Source organism: Pantherophis guttatus, chromosome 2, assembly GCF_059756535.1.
Source record: "Pantherophis guttatus breed Tessera chromosome 2, ASM5975653v1, whole genome shotgun sequence".
NCBI lineage: Eukaryota > Metazoa > Chordata > Lepidosauria > Squamata > Colubridae > Pantherophis > Pantherophis guttatus.
In genome coordinates, this window is record NC_142064.1 from 205,626,254 (window position 1) to 205,648,223 (window position 21,970).

The 21,970-nt window shown below is 44.8% G+C and overlaps 1 protein-coding gene across 1 annotated transcript in view; it reads right to left on the reverse strand.

The window, feature by feature from the left end:
• Positions 1 to 4,275: 4,275 nt before the first annotated feature.
• The window catches only part of SLC34A1 (solute carrier family 34 member 1), a 29,723-nt gene continuing 12,028 nt past the window's right edge, over positions 4,276 to 21,970 (reverse strand). The window contains exons 4-13 of the mRNA XM_034441926.3: positions 17,183 to 17,311; positions 15,005 to 15,148; positions 13,700 to 13,811; positions 13,087 to 13,282; positions 12,425 to 12,520; positions 8,476 to 8,578; positions 8,173 to 8,340; positions 7,893 to 8,009; positions 6,830 to 6,954; positions 4,276 to 6,352 (exon numbers count right to left, since the gene is read on the reverse strand). Of these exons, the coding sequence (XP_034297817.2) occupies positions 5,798 to 6,352; positions 6,830 to 6,954; positions 7,893 to 8,009; positions 8,173 to 8,340; positions 8,476 to 8,578; positions 12,425 to 12,520; positions 13,087 to 13,282; positions 13,700 to 13,811; positions 15,005 to 15,148; positions 17,183 to 17,311 (1,745 nt within the window). The 3' untranslated portion in view covers positions 4,276 to 5,797. The remainder of the gene's footprint in view (positions 6,353 to 6,829; positions 6,955 to 7,892; positions 8,010 to 8,172; positions 8,341 to 8,475; positions 8,579 to 12,424; positions 12,521 to 13,086; positions 13,283 to 13,699; positions 13,812 to 15,004; positions 15,149 to 17,182; positions 17,312 to 21,970) is intronic.

Below are 21,970 nucleotides of genomic sequence, written 5' to 3' on the forward strand. Positions count from 1 at the left end.
CTTTGCGCTCCCTGTAGAGGAGGGAAGGGAGGGGCTGACGGAGTTACTGTTCGGCCTGCAGGCACCCAGCCAGATTTCGCTGGTGGTGGGAGAGGCTATTTGCTACCAATGTTAATGAGCTTCAGAGAGTCTCAGAGAGTCTGAGTTGCTTAGTATTGCCCCACCTGGTAAGTGCAAACTGGCAGCAAAGGGGGAAGGACTGTGCCCAGCTGCCTCAGTCACCTATTCCAAGCTATTTTTGAAATTATAACTGTGCAGATCATTGTTCTCAACATAGAGCCCTTCTAAGAAAGTGTATTGGGATTTGCAATCCCTGTTTGTCCAGTCAGGGAGGGGAGAAAAAAACTCCCAAGATCTTTATTTTCTAATCTTCCTCCCTACCAATAAAACTTTTTGCTGGAACAGAAATATGTAATTGGCTTAATGACAGAAATAAGCATTAACTTCTCAGAGTATTGTCTTTCTCCTTCAATCTGTTAGAAGCCCACATCCATCTGGAAGGAAAGCCAGCAAGTGTACACATTGGTAGGAGTTGTAGTTCTTGAGAGGGTGGGATGTCTCTGCAATTCGGCAGGGCTGGCCAACTTTGGGGTCAGATGCCAAGCACAGCTAGGCCCAATTAGGACTTGGAGGGGAGCCGTCCAGAGAACAGCAGGGTTGGCGGCTCCTTTGAGAAGTAGAGAAAGACTTCCAGGAAGATAGTAATGGCAAGCCGCAATCATGCTGTTGCCCCAGAGGTGGTATTCAGCAGGTTTGACCAGTTCTGGAGAACCAGTAGCGGAAATTTTGAGTAGTTCAGAGAACCGGTAAATATCACCTCTGACTGGCCCCGCCCCCATCTATTCTCTGCCTCCCAAGTCCCAACTGATCGGGAGGAAATGGGGATTTTACAGTATCCTTCCCCTGAAGTGGGGTGGGAATGGAGATTTTACAGTATCCTTTCCCTGCCACGCCCACCAAGCCATGCCCACCAAGCCACACCCACAGAACCGGTAGTAAAAATTTTGAATCCCACCACTGTGTTGCCCCCTGCCCACCCCAAAGAATGCATTCTGGTGGCATACCATCCCCGGGCATCAAGCACCACTTGAAGGAGACTTCATTATGCTTCTAGTGGGCAGGGGGAATAAAAGGGGAAAAAAGATGGCTAGGTTTTGTGAGGAAAAAAAAACCTCCTGGATTCTGTAGCTGTGATTGCTTAGACCTGAAATCTGTGTACCTCTGCACATGCTTAGCGGAATCACCTTCATTAACCCATCAACTTCCTCAACTGAAGGCTGTATTTTAAAGGCTTTGTGGGCAACCTCAAATTAGCAGGATCTGAAATAGATCAATGATTCCCTTGGTTCTTCTCAGCTATCTGCATGATTTGATTGCTTATTAGTAACCTGTGACTATCCCTAAAGTGTTGTATCTTATGATTCTTGATGAATGTATTTTTTTTCTTTTTTTTCTCCTTTTATGTACACTGAGAGCATATGCACCAAAGACAAATTCTTTGTGTGTCCAATCACACTTGGCCAATAAAGAATTCCATTCCATTCCATTCCATTCCATTTCCTATCCTATCCTACCCTACCCTACCCTACCCTACCCTACCCTACCCTACCCTACTCTATTTCTATTTCTATTTCTATTTCTATTTCTATTTCTATTTCTATTTCTATTTCTATTTCTATTTCTATTTCTATTTCTATTTCTATTTCTATTTCTATTCTCATCTTGCTTTTCTTCAGCAGGATCCTTACACAGCCCCAAACCCACCTTTGGTTCCTCACTGGCAAATTTACGGGGGCCCATCATCCCAGCTGTTTCAGCAGAGCCCTGTGGCCTCTGCTCCTTGGCTAGCTCTTCCAGGACTGGAATTCAGATTCCCGTTATCCCACATTGCCACCCAGTGGCCAGAGTTGTCTGTGCACCAACCTCACTACCAAAAGAGGCGGCTGGCATAACATGTTATAGAAATAGTGCTAATTAAAGGAGTAGGTTGAATTTTAAAATATAGCTCGCCTACTGACAGGCATTTGAGAGGAGTGGGTGGCTGAATCTTTTTAAAGGTATTGTTTGCCAAGGGTCTTTATGGACCATTTATAGCAATGCAGTTTCTTTTTCAAATCCAGCCTGGGTATTAGCAATGCAAATGAAGTATCTCAGGGAATTTTCCTATGCTATATTAAATACCAGATTTGCCCAGAAGAGACCTACAAGCAATTAACAAGACTGCCTAAGGTGTGAAATTGGAAGAATCCTATTTTTGTGCATAAACCTACAAACAAATGAGGGTTTAAAGATCACAGGATACTATCATCTATTTTGTTTCTCAGAAGAATCTTTGAGACATGTTTCACTAAAGATGGCAGTTTTTCATGGAAGCAACATTCTTTGGGATTATTTCTGAACCACTGTAATGACAGATATGGACTAATTTGGGAGTTCCCAACTGTGGGTCAGGACTGCGGGGCGTAGAAGAGAGAGTTGTAAGCCATATAGAGAGGATCACAATTTTCTGAAACCTGACCAGGTTTGTTCCGGCACAGTGGAAGTTACTATCAAGATTTTCCTCTCAGTTTTGCTTGATTTTTCTGCACAAACCCAAAGTACACAGTTATGGTGTTTCAAAGTTTGGAAATCTTTGCTATGTATAATGAAATTATTAAAAGTAAGTGGTACCGTTATTTCTTTCCCAACTCTAACCCAATAAAATAATTTGTTTAATTTGTGAGGTGGATATGTGTGTTTGCACATGTGTATAATTTTATGAGCTCACAACACCACAAAGCTTAGGAACCTTCGGAATGATTTCAGATGTTTAGGAAGGACCATAAACGACTATCAGTTATTTAGAGGTACCTTGTTTTTAAAAGACGTATTTGTTTTAACTGATGGGTAAGGTATCTTCAGAGATAGTTAAAGTTATACAGATTTTTATCTGAATTTGGACATAGACCAAAAAGTGCCGTACTAGAAAAGGAGTATCTTCAATAGCTTTTTTAGTACCTTAACACATTGTTAATTTATTTCCTTTGTAAAATTTGGATGCAAGATTAATCATTGTCATGAAAGAGTCCGCGCATCTGTATCTTTCATGGTCAGGCCTGTCCAGAGCATGTCCAGAGGTTTTATGGGGCATGCAGAATGCTGGAAGCTCTGATACAAAATCTGTGCACATATGGTGCTTTGAGGAGGAAGCACCAAGACCACCCTAAGAAATGCAAAAGCGATATAAGACAGCCCAGGCATGTCTGCTTTATATTCCCAAATTTCAAGGACTCTGCTGCACTTTAGATGAAGACAGGTAATTATCCAATTATGCTAAGGGCTTTGCTCAAAATCTTTCACTGAAGTCTTCTTCCCACTGTTGCTTTGTGGCAGGGAAATGTACTTCTCCCTTAAGTTCGCTTATTGGAATAAAACACCTCTGTATGTTTGAATACTGGTGGGAATAACTTCTTAATGAAAAACTACTGTCAAGGATTCTGCTAACCAATTACAAGAGACAGGATTTTGCCTTTGGGGGCACTTTTTCCAAATGATATTGTTCCATTCACTTGCACAGCAATACAAGTAATCCTTGACTTGTTGTAGCCATTGTTTAGTGACCATTTGACGTTACGATGGCATTGAACAAAAGTGACATGACCCTTTTTCATACTTACAACTGTTGTAAATGGAAGTGTTGTAGCATCCCCGTGGTCACATGATCAAAATTCGGATGCTTGGCAACTGGCATTTATTTATGATGATTGTAGCATCCCAGGGTCATGTGATCACCTTTTGCGCCCTTCTGACAAGCAAAGTCAATGAGGAAGCCAGACAACCGTTAATAACCGTGACAAGAAAGGTCGTAAAATGGGGTAAAACTCACTTAACATCTGTCTTGCTTAGCAATGGAAATTTTGGGCTCAATTGTGGTCATAAGCCGAGAACTATCTGCAAATCATAGAATGGGTTTCATAATGTGGCTGGGTGATTACAATATTGGCCACAGGCAGTGCATTCAAAACCCATTGTGTAAACAAACTTCAGTTCCTTTGAGTTCAGATGCCTAACGAATTGTGGTTAACCAGGAAGAAAAGCTTGATCTTCTCATTAGGTAAAAAAAGAAAGAGAAGTTTGGATAGCAAATCAAATAGTGCAGTGTATTAATACACTGAGTAACAATGGTTTCTATTTATGCCCGTAAACTAGGCCCGTACTTTCTTCTCCAAAAAGTAATGCTATTCTTGGGACCTCGTCATTCAAGAAGTAGAAAAATATATACTGTAATATTCTAGCTGGCTTAAAGAACAGATTTATCAGTGAACTTTATTTTTGAAGGAGTGATTTAGAAACACATCTGGATGCTCAAATTATGCAACAGGGGACACAAATCTGAAAGAAACTCTGCAAATTCAAACTCGACAGAAGCAGAAACACAAGCTGCCCTGGGATTATGTGCTAAAGCAAAGGTAAAAATGACAGAGTGCACATTCTGGTGATATAATCATAAAGTAAATGTGAACATGAGACACGAAGAAGATCCAGGGAAGATTACAAAGATTCATAGTGCTTGCAATTTTTTTTTTAAAGCAACCAAAACATCCAAAGTGGCGGCTGAACTCCTAATTCAAACCATGTTCAGGGTCTGCTAATGGGATAGATTCACTCCCTCCCCCCAAAGTGATTTTCATATGTGATCAGTTTCTCCGTTAACATAGAGTTTTCTATTCTTAAAAACTTAAAAATCAAAGGAAATGGCTCCTGTTTTAGGATTGTTAGTTGCTGATCTGCATCATGTTATTGGTTCAACCTCAGCTGAGATTCAGCGGTAGCCAAGAGAATATTGTGTCATATTTTATAAATAGTACACATCATATTCTTCACAATCTGCATTTTAACTGGAATAATGAAAATTATGAGAACAGTTATCTACCGTAGTATAAGTACAGAAACAATGTCTCCCCAGTTTTATTTCTAGAATTTTTCTGGAACCCAAATTGAAGTGATCTATAACTACTCAGCAGAAATATAAGCGGTATAAATGTAGCAACTGGTTGCTTAGTGATTCCAAAATTATTACTATAGGAACTATTTAAGAAACACCATTGTATCAGTTTCTATTACTTTCTTGCTCATAAAGAATTTGATGGTCAGAACCTATTAAGACAATTCTATAAAATGAAGTAGATATTCTACAGGTTCAAACAACCTCTACATGGTTTCTGCTTCCAATTCCCACCAGTTTTAATTAGCACATATAATGATTTTGAGATGATGTGAGTTGTCATCAGACATCTGAAGGACCTTGTTGTCAAGTTAAAAAGGAAATATCTTCCAAGCACCATTATGAGTAATTCTGCAAATGTGTTGCACATTGAGTAAACAGTATTCAGGGAGACCTACAGTTCTGCTACAAAATAACTTCTGAATATATGAAGCTCCTGTTACACAGATACTAAGGGCAATCGAGAGTGGCGTTTTTTGCTGCATTGTAAGTATTATAAACTCTCCCGCACATTATGGAAGTCCAGACGCTGATTATTTTGCGCTCATTCATTGATGCTCATGTCAAAATGATATGCACAGTGATTACCAAATGCCAGTTATAGGCATATTTCCCATGAAAAGTTCTGCCCAATGAGACATGAATCTATATTGGCTGGAATACACAGGTGGCAATGGCAGTGCTCCAGTGAGGAGGGCAACCATCGGCACAAACTCCAATATTTGCACTGATGCAGTTCCTTGTCACGCTTTTTCTTTTATTATTGCCTGTCTGCTGAGCACCGCTGTCTGCAGAGCTGTGCTCCAGCACAAATCACAGGCGGCTAGCACGCTGCATTGGCAGGATATTCAGCTGGGGTGAAAGTCTTGGTGGTGGAGACCATTCCTCTAAGAAGAAAACAGAAGGCTTCGGCAAACCTCTTCTGACCTTAACCTCTGGCGATTTCTTTTTACATTCCTCTCGGCTACTTGAACAATGGGCAGCACAACACGCCGTGGCTCTGGTCATCAGCCCATCCAAGGGCTGCAAAGAATGGAGCCAGTATGGCAAGAAGTCCCAACTCTGAAGCCACCTGGGCAGTCGGTCGGGGCTTCGTGACTGCATGATGTTGATAACGGCCACACAAGCTAGAAGGATCAGGAATGGAGCTCCCACTCCAACCAGCACCTGCCACCCTGCCACGGAGAGTCCGAAAACCAACGACGGCAACAAGAGGAAGCAGATAATCAGGTAGAAGACAGCAAACCAGCGGTACTTGGCTGTCTGCTCACCTAATGCTTCGGCCATGCGGATTGGAAGGCGAGTACAAGGTAGGGGATACCACAGCAAAATCCCAGAGATGTTGAAGAAGAAGTGGCAGAGAGCAATCTGAGAAGGGAAGCCAGAAACATAGCAGTTCTCTCGGGTGCAACATTAGGAAGAAATGCATACCAGCAGGGGTGGGTTCTACTTATCTTTACTACCGGTAAAGATACTGGGGCTGTGCACGCTCATGCACAGAAGCGTCCTGATGATGTTGGGGTTGGTGGGCGGAGTGGGCGGAGCCTACTGGTTTTACTACCGATTCTTGTGAACCGGTCCGAACCGGGGGCAACCCACCACTGCATATCAGGCACGGGGTTTGGGAGGAGAGCAAGGAAAGGAACCTAGTAGTAGCCCTTTCACTTCTGATTCATTCTAGTGCCTCTCTGCTTTGCCATTGCTGTTCTTTCCGGGGGGGGGTTGTTTATAGAGGATGGGAATGGCAGTCCTTAGTGGCATGTAAAGACATCCTTAGGCTGGGAAATCTATTGCCATAAGCCATCCTCTCTAGTTCAACAGAATAGAAAGAGGGCATCTCCTCACCTGCAAGGCACTGGCCAATTTATCCCCTGGACTGGCCAGGGCTGCTAGGATAGCCGTAGTTGTAGTTCCAATGTTAGAACCAAGAGTGAGGGGATAGGCACGTTCTAAGCTAATCACCCCGAGACCTGTCCCACAAAAGAAAAGAGGAACTGGTCAGAAAGCAACAACTTCTTTCCCCACAATACACACTAGAGCAGTGCAAAGGGAGCCCTCCTTATTCCACAAAAGCAGAGTTCCTGAAGATGAGTCCAGTTCAGAGGTGGGATTCACTTACCTTCCCTACCGGTTCACAAATGGGAGCGCACGCACCACCTTTGCCCATGCGCACGGCCTTCTGCACATGTGCAGTAGTTGCGCATTACATCCGGGTGGGTGGGCAGAGCCTCTCACAGTTGCCACTACGGGTTCGCGCGATCCGGAGAGAACTGGCTGAATCCCACCACTAGTCCAGTTACTCATTGTCCCTGTTCAGTCATCTCATTTAACCAGGATACTGAATAAACTATCCGGTTTTGCGTCCTGTACTAAGGAGAAGATTAGACTAGATAACCTCTAATATGGACTATTCCTTCCATGTTTCTATGACGTATATTCTGAACCAAGCAAGATGGGTTTGTACCCACATTAAGCCATGAAAAATCACCAAGCTGATCACTTATCAAGGTTGTTGCTTATGCACCTGCTAGCTCTTAACTGATCTGGCTAAATATGTTATGTGAATATAGATACAGCATCTTGTATCTCAGTAATTTCTGAGATAGCTGTGCCTTCAAATCATTACATCACTATGTCCTTTTTAAGTAAGATAGTAACATCTTGCTTATTTATTCCATATATCCCAGAGCAGCTACACCCTTAAACCCAGGCTGACTTCCTCCTGCCATGGTGGATGGGACAGATGCGGCTAAGAAACATTGTTAGCAGATTGGTGTTTCTCTTGCAGGGGGCTAAAAATCTACAGTAAATCTCATCCAGAGTTTCTTTTGTACAACACAGTCCCTCCTTCTTGAGTTGCTACTGGGATTTGTGTGGGGGGGGGAAGGGAAGATATAGAGGGACTTACCTACGAGAGGGGTGATTGCTGAAGTAAAGACAGAGCTACTTTGCATAACAAACGTCACCCCGGCACCAACAAGCATGGCAAAGTAACCGGTGGCCCATCCAAAAGGTGATGGAAGATCTGCCCAAACCAATACAATGTCAGAAACAGCAAGGAGAAGAGAGGATTCACATAGGTGGGCTCTACTACAAGAAGAGTAGTGCCCTTCAGAGGCCCCACATCTAAACTTTTTGACCCAAGAAATCTCCAACCTGGTGGGGAGAGAACCAGTCTATCAGCCTACCTGTGTTAATGACCTTCTGGATAGCTCTGGCCACTTGGCCTTTGAGCACAGAGTTTAGTAATTTGACCAACATCATAAGACAGGTGCACAGTACAGCCAGGGATCCAGCCAGCAGCATGAGTCCTACAGCCAAGTCTGGCAGAGAGGAGTCCACAAACAGATGGTTGCCTGGACAAAGGATCAGTATTCAATGCAAGAGGCTTCCTTCCCCCACCCTCTTACTTTTGTGGCCTGACAGGAAGAACGGTGGCATCTGTAGCCATTACTTTCAGAGCTTTGTTGCATGAAATTGCTGGTGCTTACATTTCTGTGGCATGGCACTGCTGAAGTTCCCAGCAGTTTCCAGACTGTTTGGCATAAGGGAGCTGCAGTTTAGGGATCTTCCTCTTGTGCCTGCTGAAGAAATCTATAAAAAAAGAGGGTCATCATAACATTGTGTAGGAACTTTGGGGAGATGAATGAGAAACCCCCCGCTACTCATTTCCAGCCAAAAACAGCTTTATTATAATGCCATTAATACTTAGCCATTCAATCCTTCTATCTCGTTCCTTCTGTTCATTCAGAAGTGATCCTTGCAGGCAAAATGTTGCTAAAATGTTAATTCTAATATCAATTAGCCTCCATAACAATCTTCATATTCCATCCATCAGCACTCATTTAGCATCGGTTCCAAGGCAGTGACATCTGTTTAACTCCCTCGGGAAAAAAAACATTTCCCAACCTCTTGTTCTGCTGCTGTTTCCTTCCTTGGGTTTCATTTTTCCCAAAATACTTTTTCAGTGACTGCACTCCCAAAGTTACCCTTGTTCCGAGCAAGCAACATGTTGCTGTGTATTGCGCAAGCAGTTTAAAATTAAGAAATCTGTTTGGCAACATCTGCCCTACCCCACTTTTGAGTTCCTGAGGAAATTTGCAGCCAGCAAGGCCATACATCTATTTGGGGATGAGGTTTAAAGGGCACTTCCCAAAGGTACCATTCCTCCTCTCCAAATCTCTCCCAAAGCAGATCCTTTCCTATAGCCTCCAAATGCAGAAAACACAACATACCAATCTATAGTCTCCTTCCAGTGGGCTAATAGGAATATAATGAAAACATAATTCAGTCCTTGCCACTTCTCAGCTATTATTCCATCCGGAACAACAATAGAAAATGCCCCTGCCTCATTCCAGGCAAATCAGAGATCAAAAATTACAAACACTCCCACCTCCACTTGCATCAGAATATGCCATATGGCATACATTTGGTCGAGTGGTAGGTTTCAAAATTTTTTGCTACCGGTTCTATGGGTGTGGCTTGGTGGGCATAGCATGGCTTGGTGGGCGTGGCAGGGGAAGGATACTGTAAAATCTCTATTCCCACCCCAATCCAGTGGAAGGTTATTGCAAAATCCCCATTTCCTCCCAATCAGCTGGGACTTGGGAGGCAGAGAATAGATGGGGGTGGGGCTAGTCAGAGGTGGTATTTACCGGTTCTCCGAACTACTCAAAATTTCCGCTACCGGTTCTCCAGAACTGGTCACAACCTGCTGAAACTCACCTCTGACTTGGTCTTTTCCCAAAAGTTCTGAGCATTTGTAATTAAGCAGAAAGTAACTGGCTACAACGCCACAACTCTTCTGTATTAAAAAATCCCACAAGACCTATGCAAGTGACGTGAAGTCACATCATCTATTCTCCTATCAGATGGCATCTCCAGCATTTTGAACTATGATTGTGGTCAGCTGATAAAATGCAGACAAAGAGGCAATGTTCTAAATAAAATGAACCCTTTCTGGGCTGGGGGAACTAGAATCTACTTCTCTGCCACTGTTCCCTTTCAAGAAAAAGAAAGGGAAAAAGAAAGGAAAGAAGAACAAGAAAAAAGGAAGGAAGGAAGGAAGGAAGGAAGGAAGAAAGAAAGAAAGAAAGAAAGAAAGAAAGAAAGAAAGAAAGAAAGAAAGAAAGAAAGAGAAAACCAAACCTCCCAAGCAGCCTGGCCCTTTGTATGTCCATTGTCCCTTGCTCAATTTTATTGTGCTGAATCAAAGCGGGATTCCCCCGTAATACTGTACAGGGGCCTCAAACCCACACAAGCTATGTTAGACAGTCTACAATGATACTCTGTGGGCCCTGCTGCTGCTGGCAAAAGAGGAGCACTGTCCTCAAAGTTCCTCAAAGACACACAAGCCTCACAGTTCACTTTGGCTCACTCTGACAACCTCCTGACCACAGGGGAGCCTGGACATCTGGTTGACCACAATCAATGCCCCGAAGACTCTCATGACAATCAGCAAGAGCCTCTGGGAACCTGGGTACTGGGTGGCACTGGGCTCTCTAGGCAGAGCTGCTAGGGCTGCCTAAGGAAAGGAAGGAGGAGAGCCAGGTTTGATCATCCCACAACGAGGGTCTTTCTGCCATGACTGGTTCATTCTCAAGAAAGACCAGGAGCGAGTAAACAAGCAAGGATGCAAGGAAGATTTCTCTGCTAGAAAGGCAGCAGGACTCTACTAGACAGGAGGAAAGGAGAGGAGGAGAGAGGAGGAGAGGACAGGAACATATCAGCCCAGAAATTAAAGGACATTAGAGTATTGTAACTAATTTCACTGCTGTCTATTTTACTATGTGTGTGTCTATGTGTGTGTATACATACATATACATATACCATATTTTTCGGACTATAAGATGCTCCGGACCATAAGACGCACATTAGCTTTAGAGGAGGAAAATAAGAAAAAAAAAATTGCCTCTGCTGCCCAGCATCCATCTGGTATTCATCTGGCTAGTGTCCTTGCAGCAAACAGCAAACATCCTGGTCAACTTCAGCACATTATCACAGCCCCAGCATGTGGCTCATCAGGACTCCACTCCGTTGCACCCACCACAGCTGACAGTTGAGCAACAGCTGGATCCCGGCTTCCCGTAGCCCCGTCGATCAGTGAGCTGGCCAACTGGAAACGCTGCCATTGCTGTCTCCTTTGTGTCTGCTGCCTCTGCCGGGAACAATGGAGCCTTCGCTGCTGAACAGCTTATTGGAGGTTGGATTGGCCTCCTGGAATACCGCCGATCAGCTGTTCTAGGAGGCAGGGATCGCTACCGCCATTCACCACCACTGTTCGCCATCGCTGTTTGCTACTGCCACTGTTTTTTGTTGCCTAGAACAGTTGATCGGCAGTATTCTGGGAGGCCGATCCAACTGCCAATCAGCTGCTCGCTGCCCCACCAACCCCCCTCCCCCCCCAGCCACAATATTCGCTCCATAAGACACCCAGACATTTCCACCCACTTTGGGTGGGGGGAGTGAGTCTCATAGACCGAAAAATACGGTACATATACTTACACACACACACACACACACATATACACATACATATATTTGGGTGTGTGATAAATTATACGTTTAATAATATGCCATGATATTCATGTTTGACTCATTAGAGATTTTTGGATCAATGTATAAAAACGTTTCAGCACAGCAGCCCTTTGTCCAAGGACCTACTCCTGGTGAGCCATTTGCTATGGCAAGTTGCGCTTGAGATCAGGGCAGGGTCAGAAAGGACTGCTAGGGGGCAGATGCTTTGGGGCCAGAGGGAGCTGGCAAGAATCCTTCCTGGTGAGGAAACAGACCATCCACGTTTTCCAGAAAATTTCACGATTGAAAAATGAAAGAGAAGAGTTTTTACAGTGTGGGGTACAACACAGCTGAGCTGGAAATAGATTGGTTCCATATTCAGATTCAAATGATGCAATGGGGCTTTGGAATTTGTGCACAATCCTCATTCAGAAGTGCTCTAAGCTTTCATTCCCCACCATAATAGAAGTGCGCAACTATAAATAACTATGAATGTCTTTCTTTTTAAATCTATAGCCTTTCATCACTGCGTAACTACTCATTTAGTTACTGGATTTTAAAAAAAAGCATCTGAACTAGCGTAGATAGAGAAAATTAACATATTCCAAAGAGAAAATTAACATATACCAAAGAGAAAATTAACATATTCTAATTCCAATATGGAACTCTATTAGGAGAAAAAGCACACTGAATTCATTGGTGGCTGAAATGCATGTCAAAATGTTTTCCATTCATGCACATTTACAGAGAGGCTCCATCAAATGAGGTAAATAGACTGTTAATCAGAGATCAGTGGTGGCCTCTTTATAGGCTAGAGAATCTGGAACATCTTCTGCATGGTATTTGCTGTTATCTCTTACATTCTCTTTCCCCACCCCCACCCTCCCCGGTTGTATCCTTTCTCTTCTTTGGCACAATTCTCACCTGTGGAACTGGCGCTTCACACCACACCCGAATCAGACTTCTGTTCTGCAAGCTTTCATTGCCTGTGGCAATCCCTGTGATCACTGACTTATCCAGCTGAAGGAAACAAGAAAAATCCTTAAATTGTGGCAAGAGTGGGAGATACCTCTCTCATCCCCACTTCCCCAGGTTACTGTACAAGTAGTCCTCAACTTATAACCACAATTGGGACCATAATTTCCATCGCTAAGCAAGTCACGCCTGACCTTTTTGCCACTGTCGTTAAGTGAATCCCTGCAACTGCTAAGTGAATTATGCAATACTAAGTGAAACTGGCTTCCCCATTGACTTTGCTTGTTGGAAGCCAGCTGGGAAGGTTGCAAATGGCCATCACTTGACCCCAGGATGCTACAACTGTTGCTGGTGGCCAAGTGTGAGTTGCCAAGTGCCTGGATTTTGATCGTGTGACCATGGGGGTGCTATGCAAGGACCGCTCCTATGTCACTTTTTTCAGTGCTGTGGTAACTTCATTAAAGAAATTGTTGTAAATTGAGGACCACTTGTATAGAAAACCGAGAAGGAGCTCCCAGGAGAAAGACCAAGAATTTAGATTAGTTTTTCCCAAGCTGGTACCCTCCAGATCTTCAGTGTCATAATCCTCCACCTTGGCATAGCGCACACACCTGGACAATAAGGCCAGTGAAGGGCTCCGTGATTACTTTCAGAAGCTCTGGCGCATCCTGTCCACTGCGCAGGTTGAGAGTTGCCACGGAAACTTTGGTGATGTGGTGCAGATAGCCACTGGCCACTTCCAGAGGCAGCAGAATCAGTACTGACAACCAGTTGAAGCAGTCATGCACCGTGGCCCCTGCAAAGGCCCTGTTAGACAACAGAGAAGTTCTTGCTGTTGTGAAATATCGGAGTTGCAGCACGGGGTATATGGATGGGTCCTACCTGAGCATCCATCCAAATCATCTGTATTGCAGAAGTGTCTCTGAGCCCCACTTCTGCCAATTTGTTTTGCTTACCTGAATTACCAATTACTCCTGGTTTAACACATGCCTGTTCTTCATTACTCCTGACTTAGGTTTGTAGCCCCAGAACCCACCAACCTCAGCCGTCTACTGGCATCCTCCTATAATTGATGAACACTTTCTCCTTCGGCCAGCCTGCCCCTGTTCTTCATCCAGTTCTGCCAGACACGCAACTGGCCTTCTTTCCAAGGCAGAAGCTGGCTACATTCTCGGTCTCCATCTGCAGTTACTGGACTCCCACCTCCCACCCAATAATACTTGCCTCTTAAATTCACTTCTGTCGCCAGCTTGCATGAGTGCCACAATGGTGTTGGTGACTGAGGTCCCTATATTGGAGCCCATGATGATGGGGATGGCTGAACCTACCTCCAGCACTAGAGAGCAAAGGGCAAAGAGCACCTGGTGAGAACTCTGGCTTGAAGATGCCACCATAGCATCATAAACAGAATGAGAGTTCGGGCACACTTTTCCTCCTGGCCAGACTCTTCCTTTCCAGTCCTATGTATATCTCCATCAGATACACCAATGTATTACTGTATTTTTCAGAGTATAAGACGCACCTTTTTCCCCCCTAAAAGGGGGTGAAAATTTAGGTGCATTTTATACACCGAATGTAGCCCTGCCCACCCACTGACCCCCACCCTTTGGCTTCTGCCTCCCAGCAGTTACCTCCTTGCAGCAAACAGCAAGAAGAAACAGCTCCTTTTAGCTTCAGCACATCCTAATTAGCACAACTTGATTGGATTGGCCTCCCGACTCTCAGCTGTTTTGCGTGGGCTTCTGCTGCTTGCTGCAAGGAGGTAAATTGCTGGAGCAGATTTTTTTTTTCCTTGTGCTAATCAAGCTATGCTGAAAATGAAAATGAAAGTAAAGCAGGCTGTTTGCTGTTTGTTGCAACGAGGCAAAATTGCTGGGGGGCAGAGGCAGATTTCTTTTTCTTCTTTTCCTCACCAAAAAAGGTAGGTGTGTCTTATACTCCGGTGCATCTTATATTCCGAAAAATACAGTAATTCCCTACAATTGCAATGACGGTATTATGAGGCCCTGTATATCATTATCAATAAAAAATATTACCAGAAGAGAAAAACCTGGGACCTCTTACAACTAGATACAATTCTAGGACTGTCTGATTGGGAGTACTAGGAGTTATAGTTCAATGACATCTGGAGCAGTGGTGACATTTAAATCTTTTTACTACCGGTTCTGTGGCCATGGCTTGGTGGGCGTGATGTGGCTTGGTGGGCGTGGTAGGGGAAGGATACTGCAAAATATCCATTCCCACCCCTCTCTGAGGCCAGCCAGAGGTGGTATTTGCCAGATCTCCGGACTACTCAAAATTTCCACTACCGGTTCTCCAGAATATGTCAGAACCTGCTGGATTTCACCTCTGATCTGGAGGCCAAAAGTTCCTATCCCTGATACAAAAGAAGAATAACTACTAAAGCTATATAGCTATGCCACAATAATCTAGGAAATAGGAAAGGGTAAGGGGGGGGGGTCAGAGGAGTCACTTGTTTCGTATATTCATGTAGCCAGATTCTGATTTTAGTCCATCAGTGTTACTCACACCCTGAGGAAACCATGCTCACGATGATGGAAGTGGAGGTGCTGGAACTCTGGACAAGGACAGTAACAAGGACTCCTACCACAAGCCCTGCCACTGGGTTGGAGAGGATAGCGTTGTCCTTGAAAATATCTCCAGCTACTTTACCTGGGGGGGGGGGAAGCAGAGAGTAGCAAAACAGATCTGAACATATGGCATCAAGTCTAGTCCAGCTTACTCATAAAGCAAGTTTTAGTCAGAGTCTGTTAATTACTGGCTGAACATATAGCTTGTGCATTATTACCCCCCGTTAAAAGATTCCGGTTTAAAATGAGCTCTTTCTGGAAATGGGATGGGGAAATCTACAGGAAGTCTATGAAAACAACCCTTTAAAAGCTCTTTCTTTTTGTAAACGAAGAAAACATGAAGTCGGTTTCTCTGTATCAGGAGCGTGAGCAGTACTGATACCATAAGCAATTTCTCATTTCTGCTAGTTCTGTGGTGCTTAATTGAAATTCTAATTTAAAAAAAAGAGATCCTGAAAATTTGAGGAGAGGAAAATATGGTAGAATTATTGCAATATACTGTAGCTGATATGTGACGGAGCTGAACAAATGAGGATATCCTCAAAGCATTTGCTAATCAGAAGTGACATTTTCCTTTCGTGAACAAAATTTACCCTTTTGGAGAAGAGATTATGGACTTCTCATTAGGAACAGAAAAAACATCTGGAGGGGAGGGAAGGGGTCACATGAATCTCTAGTACAGTGGTTCTCAACCTGTGGGTCGGGACCCCTTTGGGGGGTCGAATGACCCTTTCACAGGGGTCGCCTAAGACCATCGGAAAACAAATATTTTCAATGGTTTTAGGAATAATTTTATTGTTGGGGGTCACCACAACATGAGGAACTGTATTAAAGGGTCGCAGCATTAGGAAGGTTGAGAACCACTGCTCTAGTAAAATTATTGAAATTCAACTTTACACACACCAGCTTTCTGCCCTAATAAACATACTGACCCCATTGATGGGGAAATAATTAACCAAGGTGTCTTCTGCACCTTGATCTCCTTTCTTGTCCAAAAGACTTATTTTGCATGATAACATGCTTCCTACTCACACTCCCAGGGCTTTCAACCGTTCCTTCTACTCTCAGATCAGCTCTCTTCATCTTCTGACTTAGACCTGTGCAACAACAGCACTTCCCTGACTGACCAGCCTTGTTTCCACAATGGAGGGCAGTATGCTAAGGTTTTGAACCATTTTTTATTTATTTATTTTTATTTAATTGGATTTATATGCCGCCCTATCTCCACAGGACTCAGGGCGGCTCACAACAATAAACAAGACAAACAAACCGTTAAAAACAAAGTCCATGATAAAATTGACAAAAATCCAATAAAACCCCATTAAATTCTATTAAAAACCCCATCAGTCTAGGGCGGCTAGATGAAATAGCCACATTTTCAGCCCACGGCGGAAGGAGCGACTAACAACTATTATTGTTGTTAGTTGAAAAGTCGCGTCCAACCCATCACGACCCCATGGATAACGTTCCTCCAGGCCTTCCTGTCCTCTACCATCTTATGGAGTCCATTTAACCTCATGCCTACTGCTTTCTATGGAGAATAGATCTTTACAGCATCGGACTTTCCTTTCACCACCAGATGCAGCCATAGCTGAGGGTCCTTTCGGCTTTGGCCCAGTCCCTTCACTCTTTCTGGCGCTACTAGTACTAGCCCTCTGCTCTTCCCCAGTAGCATATTGGACACCTTCCGACCTGAGGGGCTCATCTTCTGGCGTCATATCTTTTTTCCTTTTGTGCTGTCCATGGGATTTGAACTGTAGATGGACTTAAATAACAAAGGTTTTCCTATCACCTTGTTATTCCCTAAATAAATCCTGTCTATCTTCTTTTACCCAAGATTACTTCCTTACAACACTTCTAACTTCCATGTTTCTCACGCCACCTATTTCTTCCACTATGACAAGGCTGTCCAATGATGCCCCAGTGTTGCCCTTAGCCTCTTTCTTCAGAGCCCAACTCCAACAGCACCCACGCCAGCAGCAGAGACAGACAGGAGGTGGAACCCACACAGAAGGACATGTAGCACTTTCGTTCTGAGGGATCGTTAAGGAGGAAGGGATGGAGGGTGGCTGGAGAGGAGGAGAGGAGAGGCAAGCAAGTATCAGGGTGACCTCACCTCCTGCCAGCTGGAAAGCGGAGCTCAGCACATCCAGGGAGCACACAAACAGGTATAAAAAGGCAAACATCAAGGGGACCTTGAGAAAGGAAATAAGGATGGATCTGGTTCTTGCACATTTGCCAAGGGCTGCAAAGGAAGAACAGAGATTAAATACAGTCATGCAGTAGATTCAGTTCAACTTTTATCACCCACAGACTATCCAACTGTATCCTGCTGGTGCTCCATTTCATTTTTTCCACAACACTAAACTTTCCATGTAGTTGCTGCACACTGGGAAAGCTTATGTAGGAGCTCCAGATGGCCTTTTAAATCAGTTACAGTTAAGTTTCATCATAGCTAATAAATAACAACAACAAAAAGATATATCAGTGATTGTGCCTCAAAAATAGAAAAAAAATCTACATATATTACAGAGACTAAAGTTAAAAGAAGAAAAAGTAACTAAGGGGAAAAAAGACATATGTAGTATCAGTATAAAGTCAGTTACATTTTGTAATTAAATCTAGGCCACATAGAAACATATTGCTCCACCGTCACGTTTTTAGAACATGCTGACATTTCAAAAATTGACAACGAACATGTATCTCAAATCCATTCCTGAACTTCAGGAGAATAGGTTTCTCTACATTTACATAAACTTAATGTCTTCCTTGAGTCACAGCATGATCAACACACTGCTAACTCCATATTTAATTTCTTCAAGTGCTCTCTTAATTGTAGAGGATATGGCAACCTGGTTGTGATGCACACATTCAACCATGACTTTAAAGCAGCTGATAATTAGCTACCAAGCCAGCCTCAAAATTTTCCTTTCAATGATCAGACCCTGGGAATTTTGGATCAGGATATGGAACAAATTGCCTTTGCTGTTACAGAGCTGGTGAATTGTTACATTTTCCAACCTTCCCAGGAGAAAATGTAGGATGATTTTGTTTACTCGCCCTGTCTTCCAACTACCTTTTTACTGAACGTGGATTGTTTAAACTTTGTTTTAATGTGTACAGGTTTAGTTTGTATTACTTTCACTGTTTGTAGTGCTTTGAAGTGTGATTGCTTGGAAAGACTCTGTGATTATCTTAAATACAATAATTTACAAAAAGATTAGGGAACTTATACTCCTGAGACAGAGGAAGTACAGTTCATCTCTCACAACCCAACAACAACTGAGAGTTGAATCTGGAAAGCCCCTGATTTCCACATCCCCAAATTCCAAACCCTGAGAAGAAACATGAAATTGCTTTGGAGATTCTGTTTTCAGTCTCCAAATGGCCCCTGACTCTGCTTGCACTCAGGGTAAAAAGAAACTTTTTGTCAGCAAGGGGGAATGTGAAAAAGAGGTATCCATCCATCCATCCATCCTCCAGGCATTCCAAGCCCTATACAAACACAACTATTGCAACTCTTGCTTGAGTTGCTTAGTAACGGTAAAGAACGTGCCGGTCATTTTTCTATAAATGGCAAATGCTTCGCAACGTAGAAGGAGCCTGAAGTGGGAACAGCACTCCCACAGTCAGAAGAGTGGATTGAGAAGGAAGCTACAGAACTAAACCTAAACACTGACGCCACTGAAGACCAAATTTCACACGCTACAGTTTTTGAAAGAAGGTGGAAGGACCCTGCCAGATTGTTCTCCTTGTATACTGTGAGTTATCAGTTGGAAACATATAGCATATACTGTGGTGGTGTTGATGGTGGTTATACAACCTTAATGATTTAGTTCTGACACATACAGAGTCATTACCAATTCATGACCAAGTCACGGGTTTTTTTATTGCACAAAAATTACTCAAGTACTCTGACCATTGCTCTTGCAGTGCTGTGGTATTTCAGATTCTGAGTTTGTCTGTGAGTAATAGGATGTATGGTAGGTCAATATTCCGGGTAGGAGAGGAAGAATATCTAGCTGTTCAAGGGTTGTAGGATTTGAATTCCAGCAATTCATATTGCTGGCCACATGACTGCTGGGAGGTGGGATCCATTAACATCTCTGTTAGATAAGAGTTCTCCATCCTGGTCTATGGCAATGGTGAAAAGCCTAAAAGACACATTTGCTGCATTGCGGTTGCTGTTACTGAAGCTGCATCCCATGTTGCAGGGCCCAGTTGGCAGAAGAAAGCATATCTAGATGGTTGCCGTAAAATAAATAGTTATTATCCAAGTGTTGAGCGATTGCTTATACTGGGTTCAGTACGCAGAGCAGAACAGAAACCCACAAATCTTTAAGTGGCCACAAAACAACTGACACAGGTTAGCTGGAAAAAATCCCCAGCTTGGATTCTGACCTAATTTGCTGAGCTCCGCGTGAACAGATCTGCCATTGGGAAGAGTCAGCCTTCGATGTATTGTTGTTCTTGTACAAGTTCACTCAGCTTCCCTAAACAGGCTAGCATTTGAGATTAGTTTTGCATCCACGGAGTGTCCATATTTATATTTGTTCCTGTTTTTAAAGATTGGGTGCTGTCCTTGGGGGTAAAACTCCCCCAAAGTGATATGTTGAAAATGATCCAAAAAAATCAATTGGAAAGAAGAAGGACGTACATTTTCCTTCTGTCTATGAAGTGGCCCAAATTAAACCAACATAAACTTTCCCAGTCATTAATAAGGTTGTTGAGTGGTGATGCCCTATTTACTTTAGGTAAATTAAGGTAGATTAATTGGCAGATTCATTCTCAGCAGGGAAATATTCACCATTTGTTCTCCCCAAGACAGGTTGGGGCAGGAGGAGGTATGACTTTTAAGAGATGAGTTAATTCATTGGGTAGGTAGGGATTTTCTGCTCCTGCTTTCCCTAGAAACCCTTGGCCATCCCATGGATTTCCTACAAATGAAACTGTTTGGTAAATCCTGCTTCACCAGGTACCCTCTGCCATCCATGAATCAGACATTGTAGGTGACCTGTGTAGGGGGTACTAGAAATGTACTTTTGCTGCTGAGCAATCTGTTTGTCAGTCAAAGCTTTCTTTTTATGTGTGATGACCCATGTAGAAAGCCATGGACAGGCTAATCACTCAGTGGGGCACTCCAGGCTATCTGCAGCACCCATAACACACAGCCTGCAGTGCAACTAGGCAAATCCTAGGTAGAGCCCAATCATCACCAAATAGGAAGGTTGTGCTGGAAGAAAATGCAAACCATCACCTTCACACTAGATCAGTAAACTCCAATATTAGGTGGCCTTGGCTATGGAAGATGAGAAGAAAGGATGTGATCTTATATGACGATTAGAGGAGCACCTTTGAGCTGAAGTTAGGGGATGTGTGGCTGTTTCCATAACACCCCAAGCAGAGCCTTTGAGTCTGAAGCTAATCTAGAAGGCTGGACCAGTCTCCAAATAAACTGGATGCAAATTGTCAGCACCTTTGTTAGATCGGCGCAGGAATGGAAGACGCGACCAGCTCGTTACATTAGTAACTTTATTGAGAACAAGAAACAGTAGCAATACTGGCTGTGCGCTGCCGGAGCTCTCCTTATATTCGCTCCGGCAGTCGCACCGCCCCTGACAGCGATTCAAACTTTCCCGCCCGATGGCTGGCAGCCAATCCGGGCGGATGTCCTTATAAGGACATAACACTCCTCCCCCCTTAGTCCAAAAAAAATTTCAACGTTCATTTATAAACGTCACGTAGTCCCGCAGGTACGTAGGACGCCTCAGCGCCCTAGTTGACCTGCGCAGTCTCACTTCTTCCTCGTCCCCGCCCTGGACGGACGGGGCTCCTCCGTCTTCTGGTTCCTTCCCCGGAACCGGGCTCGGTTCGGCTGGCGAGTGTGCGGGGTCACCCTCAGCGCCTCCGGCCGGACCGCAGGCCTTGGATGGCTGGTTCTGGTGGTCTTCCTCCTGGCCTGTGGATCTCTCGCCTCGTTGATGCTGCTCGGTTCCGACCCAGGAAGAGCGTCTGAGTCTTGGTAAGTCACCGGCTGTCACTTGCTCTTCCCCAGTCTCCCGGGCGCTGCGGTTCGGTCGCGGTTCGGCTCGTTGTTGCCTGATGGGTGGTTCGGATCGGTGCCCTCGGGTCCGGTCTGCCAGCTGTGGATGGTGTTGGTTCGGGTTGTGGTGTCCGACCTCGCAGGGGTGGCGCAGGTCTCCTTGGCCGGGCTGGTGTTGGCCTCCCCCGTCAGGTCGGTAGTGGTCGCCCTGGTCGGGCTGTCGTTGCGGGGCTACCTCCGCGGGTTGGTGGCGGTCTCCCCTGTCGGGGTGGCGCAGGCCTCCCTGGCCGGGTTGTTGTCGGCTTTCCCTTCGCCCTAGACCCTGGTCTACCGCAGGTTGGTGGCTGGGGTCATCTGGGCTGGGTTGTTGTTGTTGCCGGGTTGTCTTCTGTGCTGGACGGGGATCCCTCTCGCCGGGGAGTCGTGTGCCACCCTTGCCCATGGGCTGCGGTGTGCCCATCTCCGATGGTCCCCGGTCTACTCGCCTGGAGTGGAGGTCTCCCTGGCAGGGCTGATGTGGGTTGCCTTCGCTGGCGGGGTGTGGTGTTTCCCCTCTGGGCAGGTCCCGGTCTACTCGTGTGCTGTGATGGCAGTCTCTCGCCCTGTCGTGCCGGGTGCCCACCTCGCTGGGTTGGTGTTGCCACCCTCCATTCGGCTGACCCCGGTCTACCGCTCCGGACTGCCGCTGTGTCAGCGCCTGGTAGTGTCCTTGGCCGGCCTCGTCGGGGTGGTGGTGGTCTGCCTCGCCGGGGTGTGGTAGGCCTACCTTGTCGGGGTGTCGTAGGCCTACCTCGCAGGGGTGTCGTAGGCCTTCCTCGCCGGGGTGTTGCAGGCCTACCTCGCAGGGGTGTTGCAGGCCTA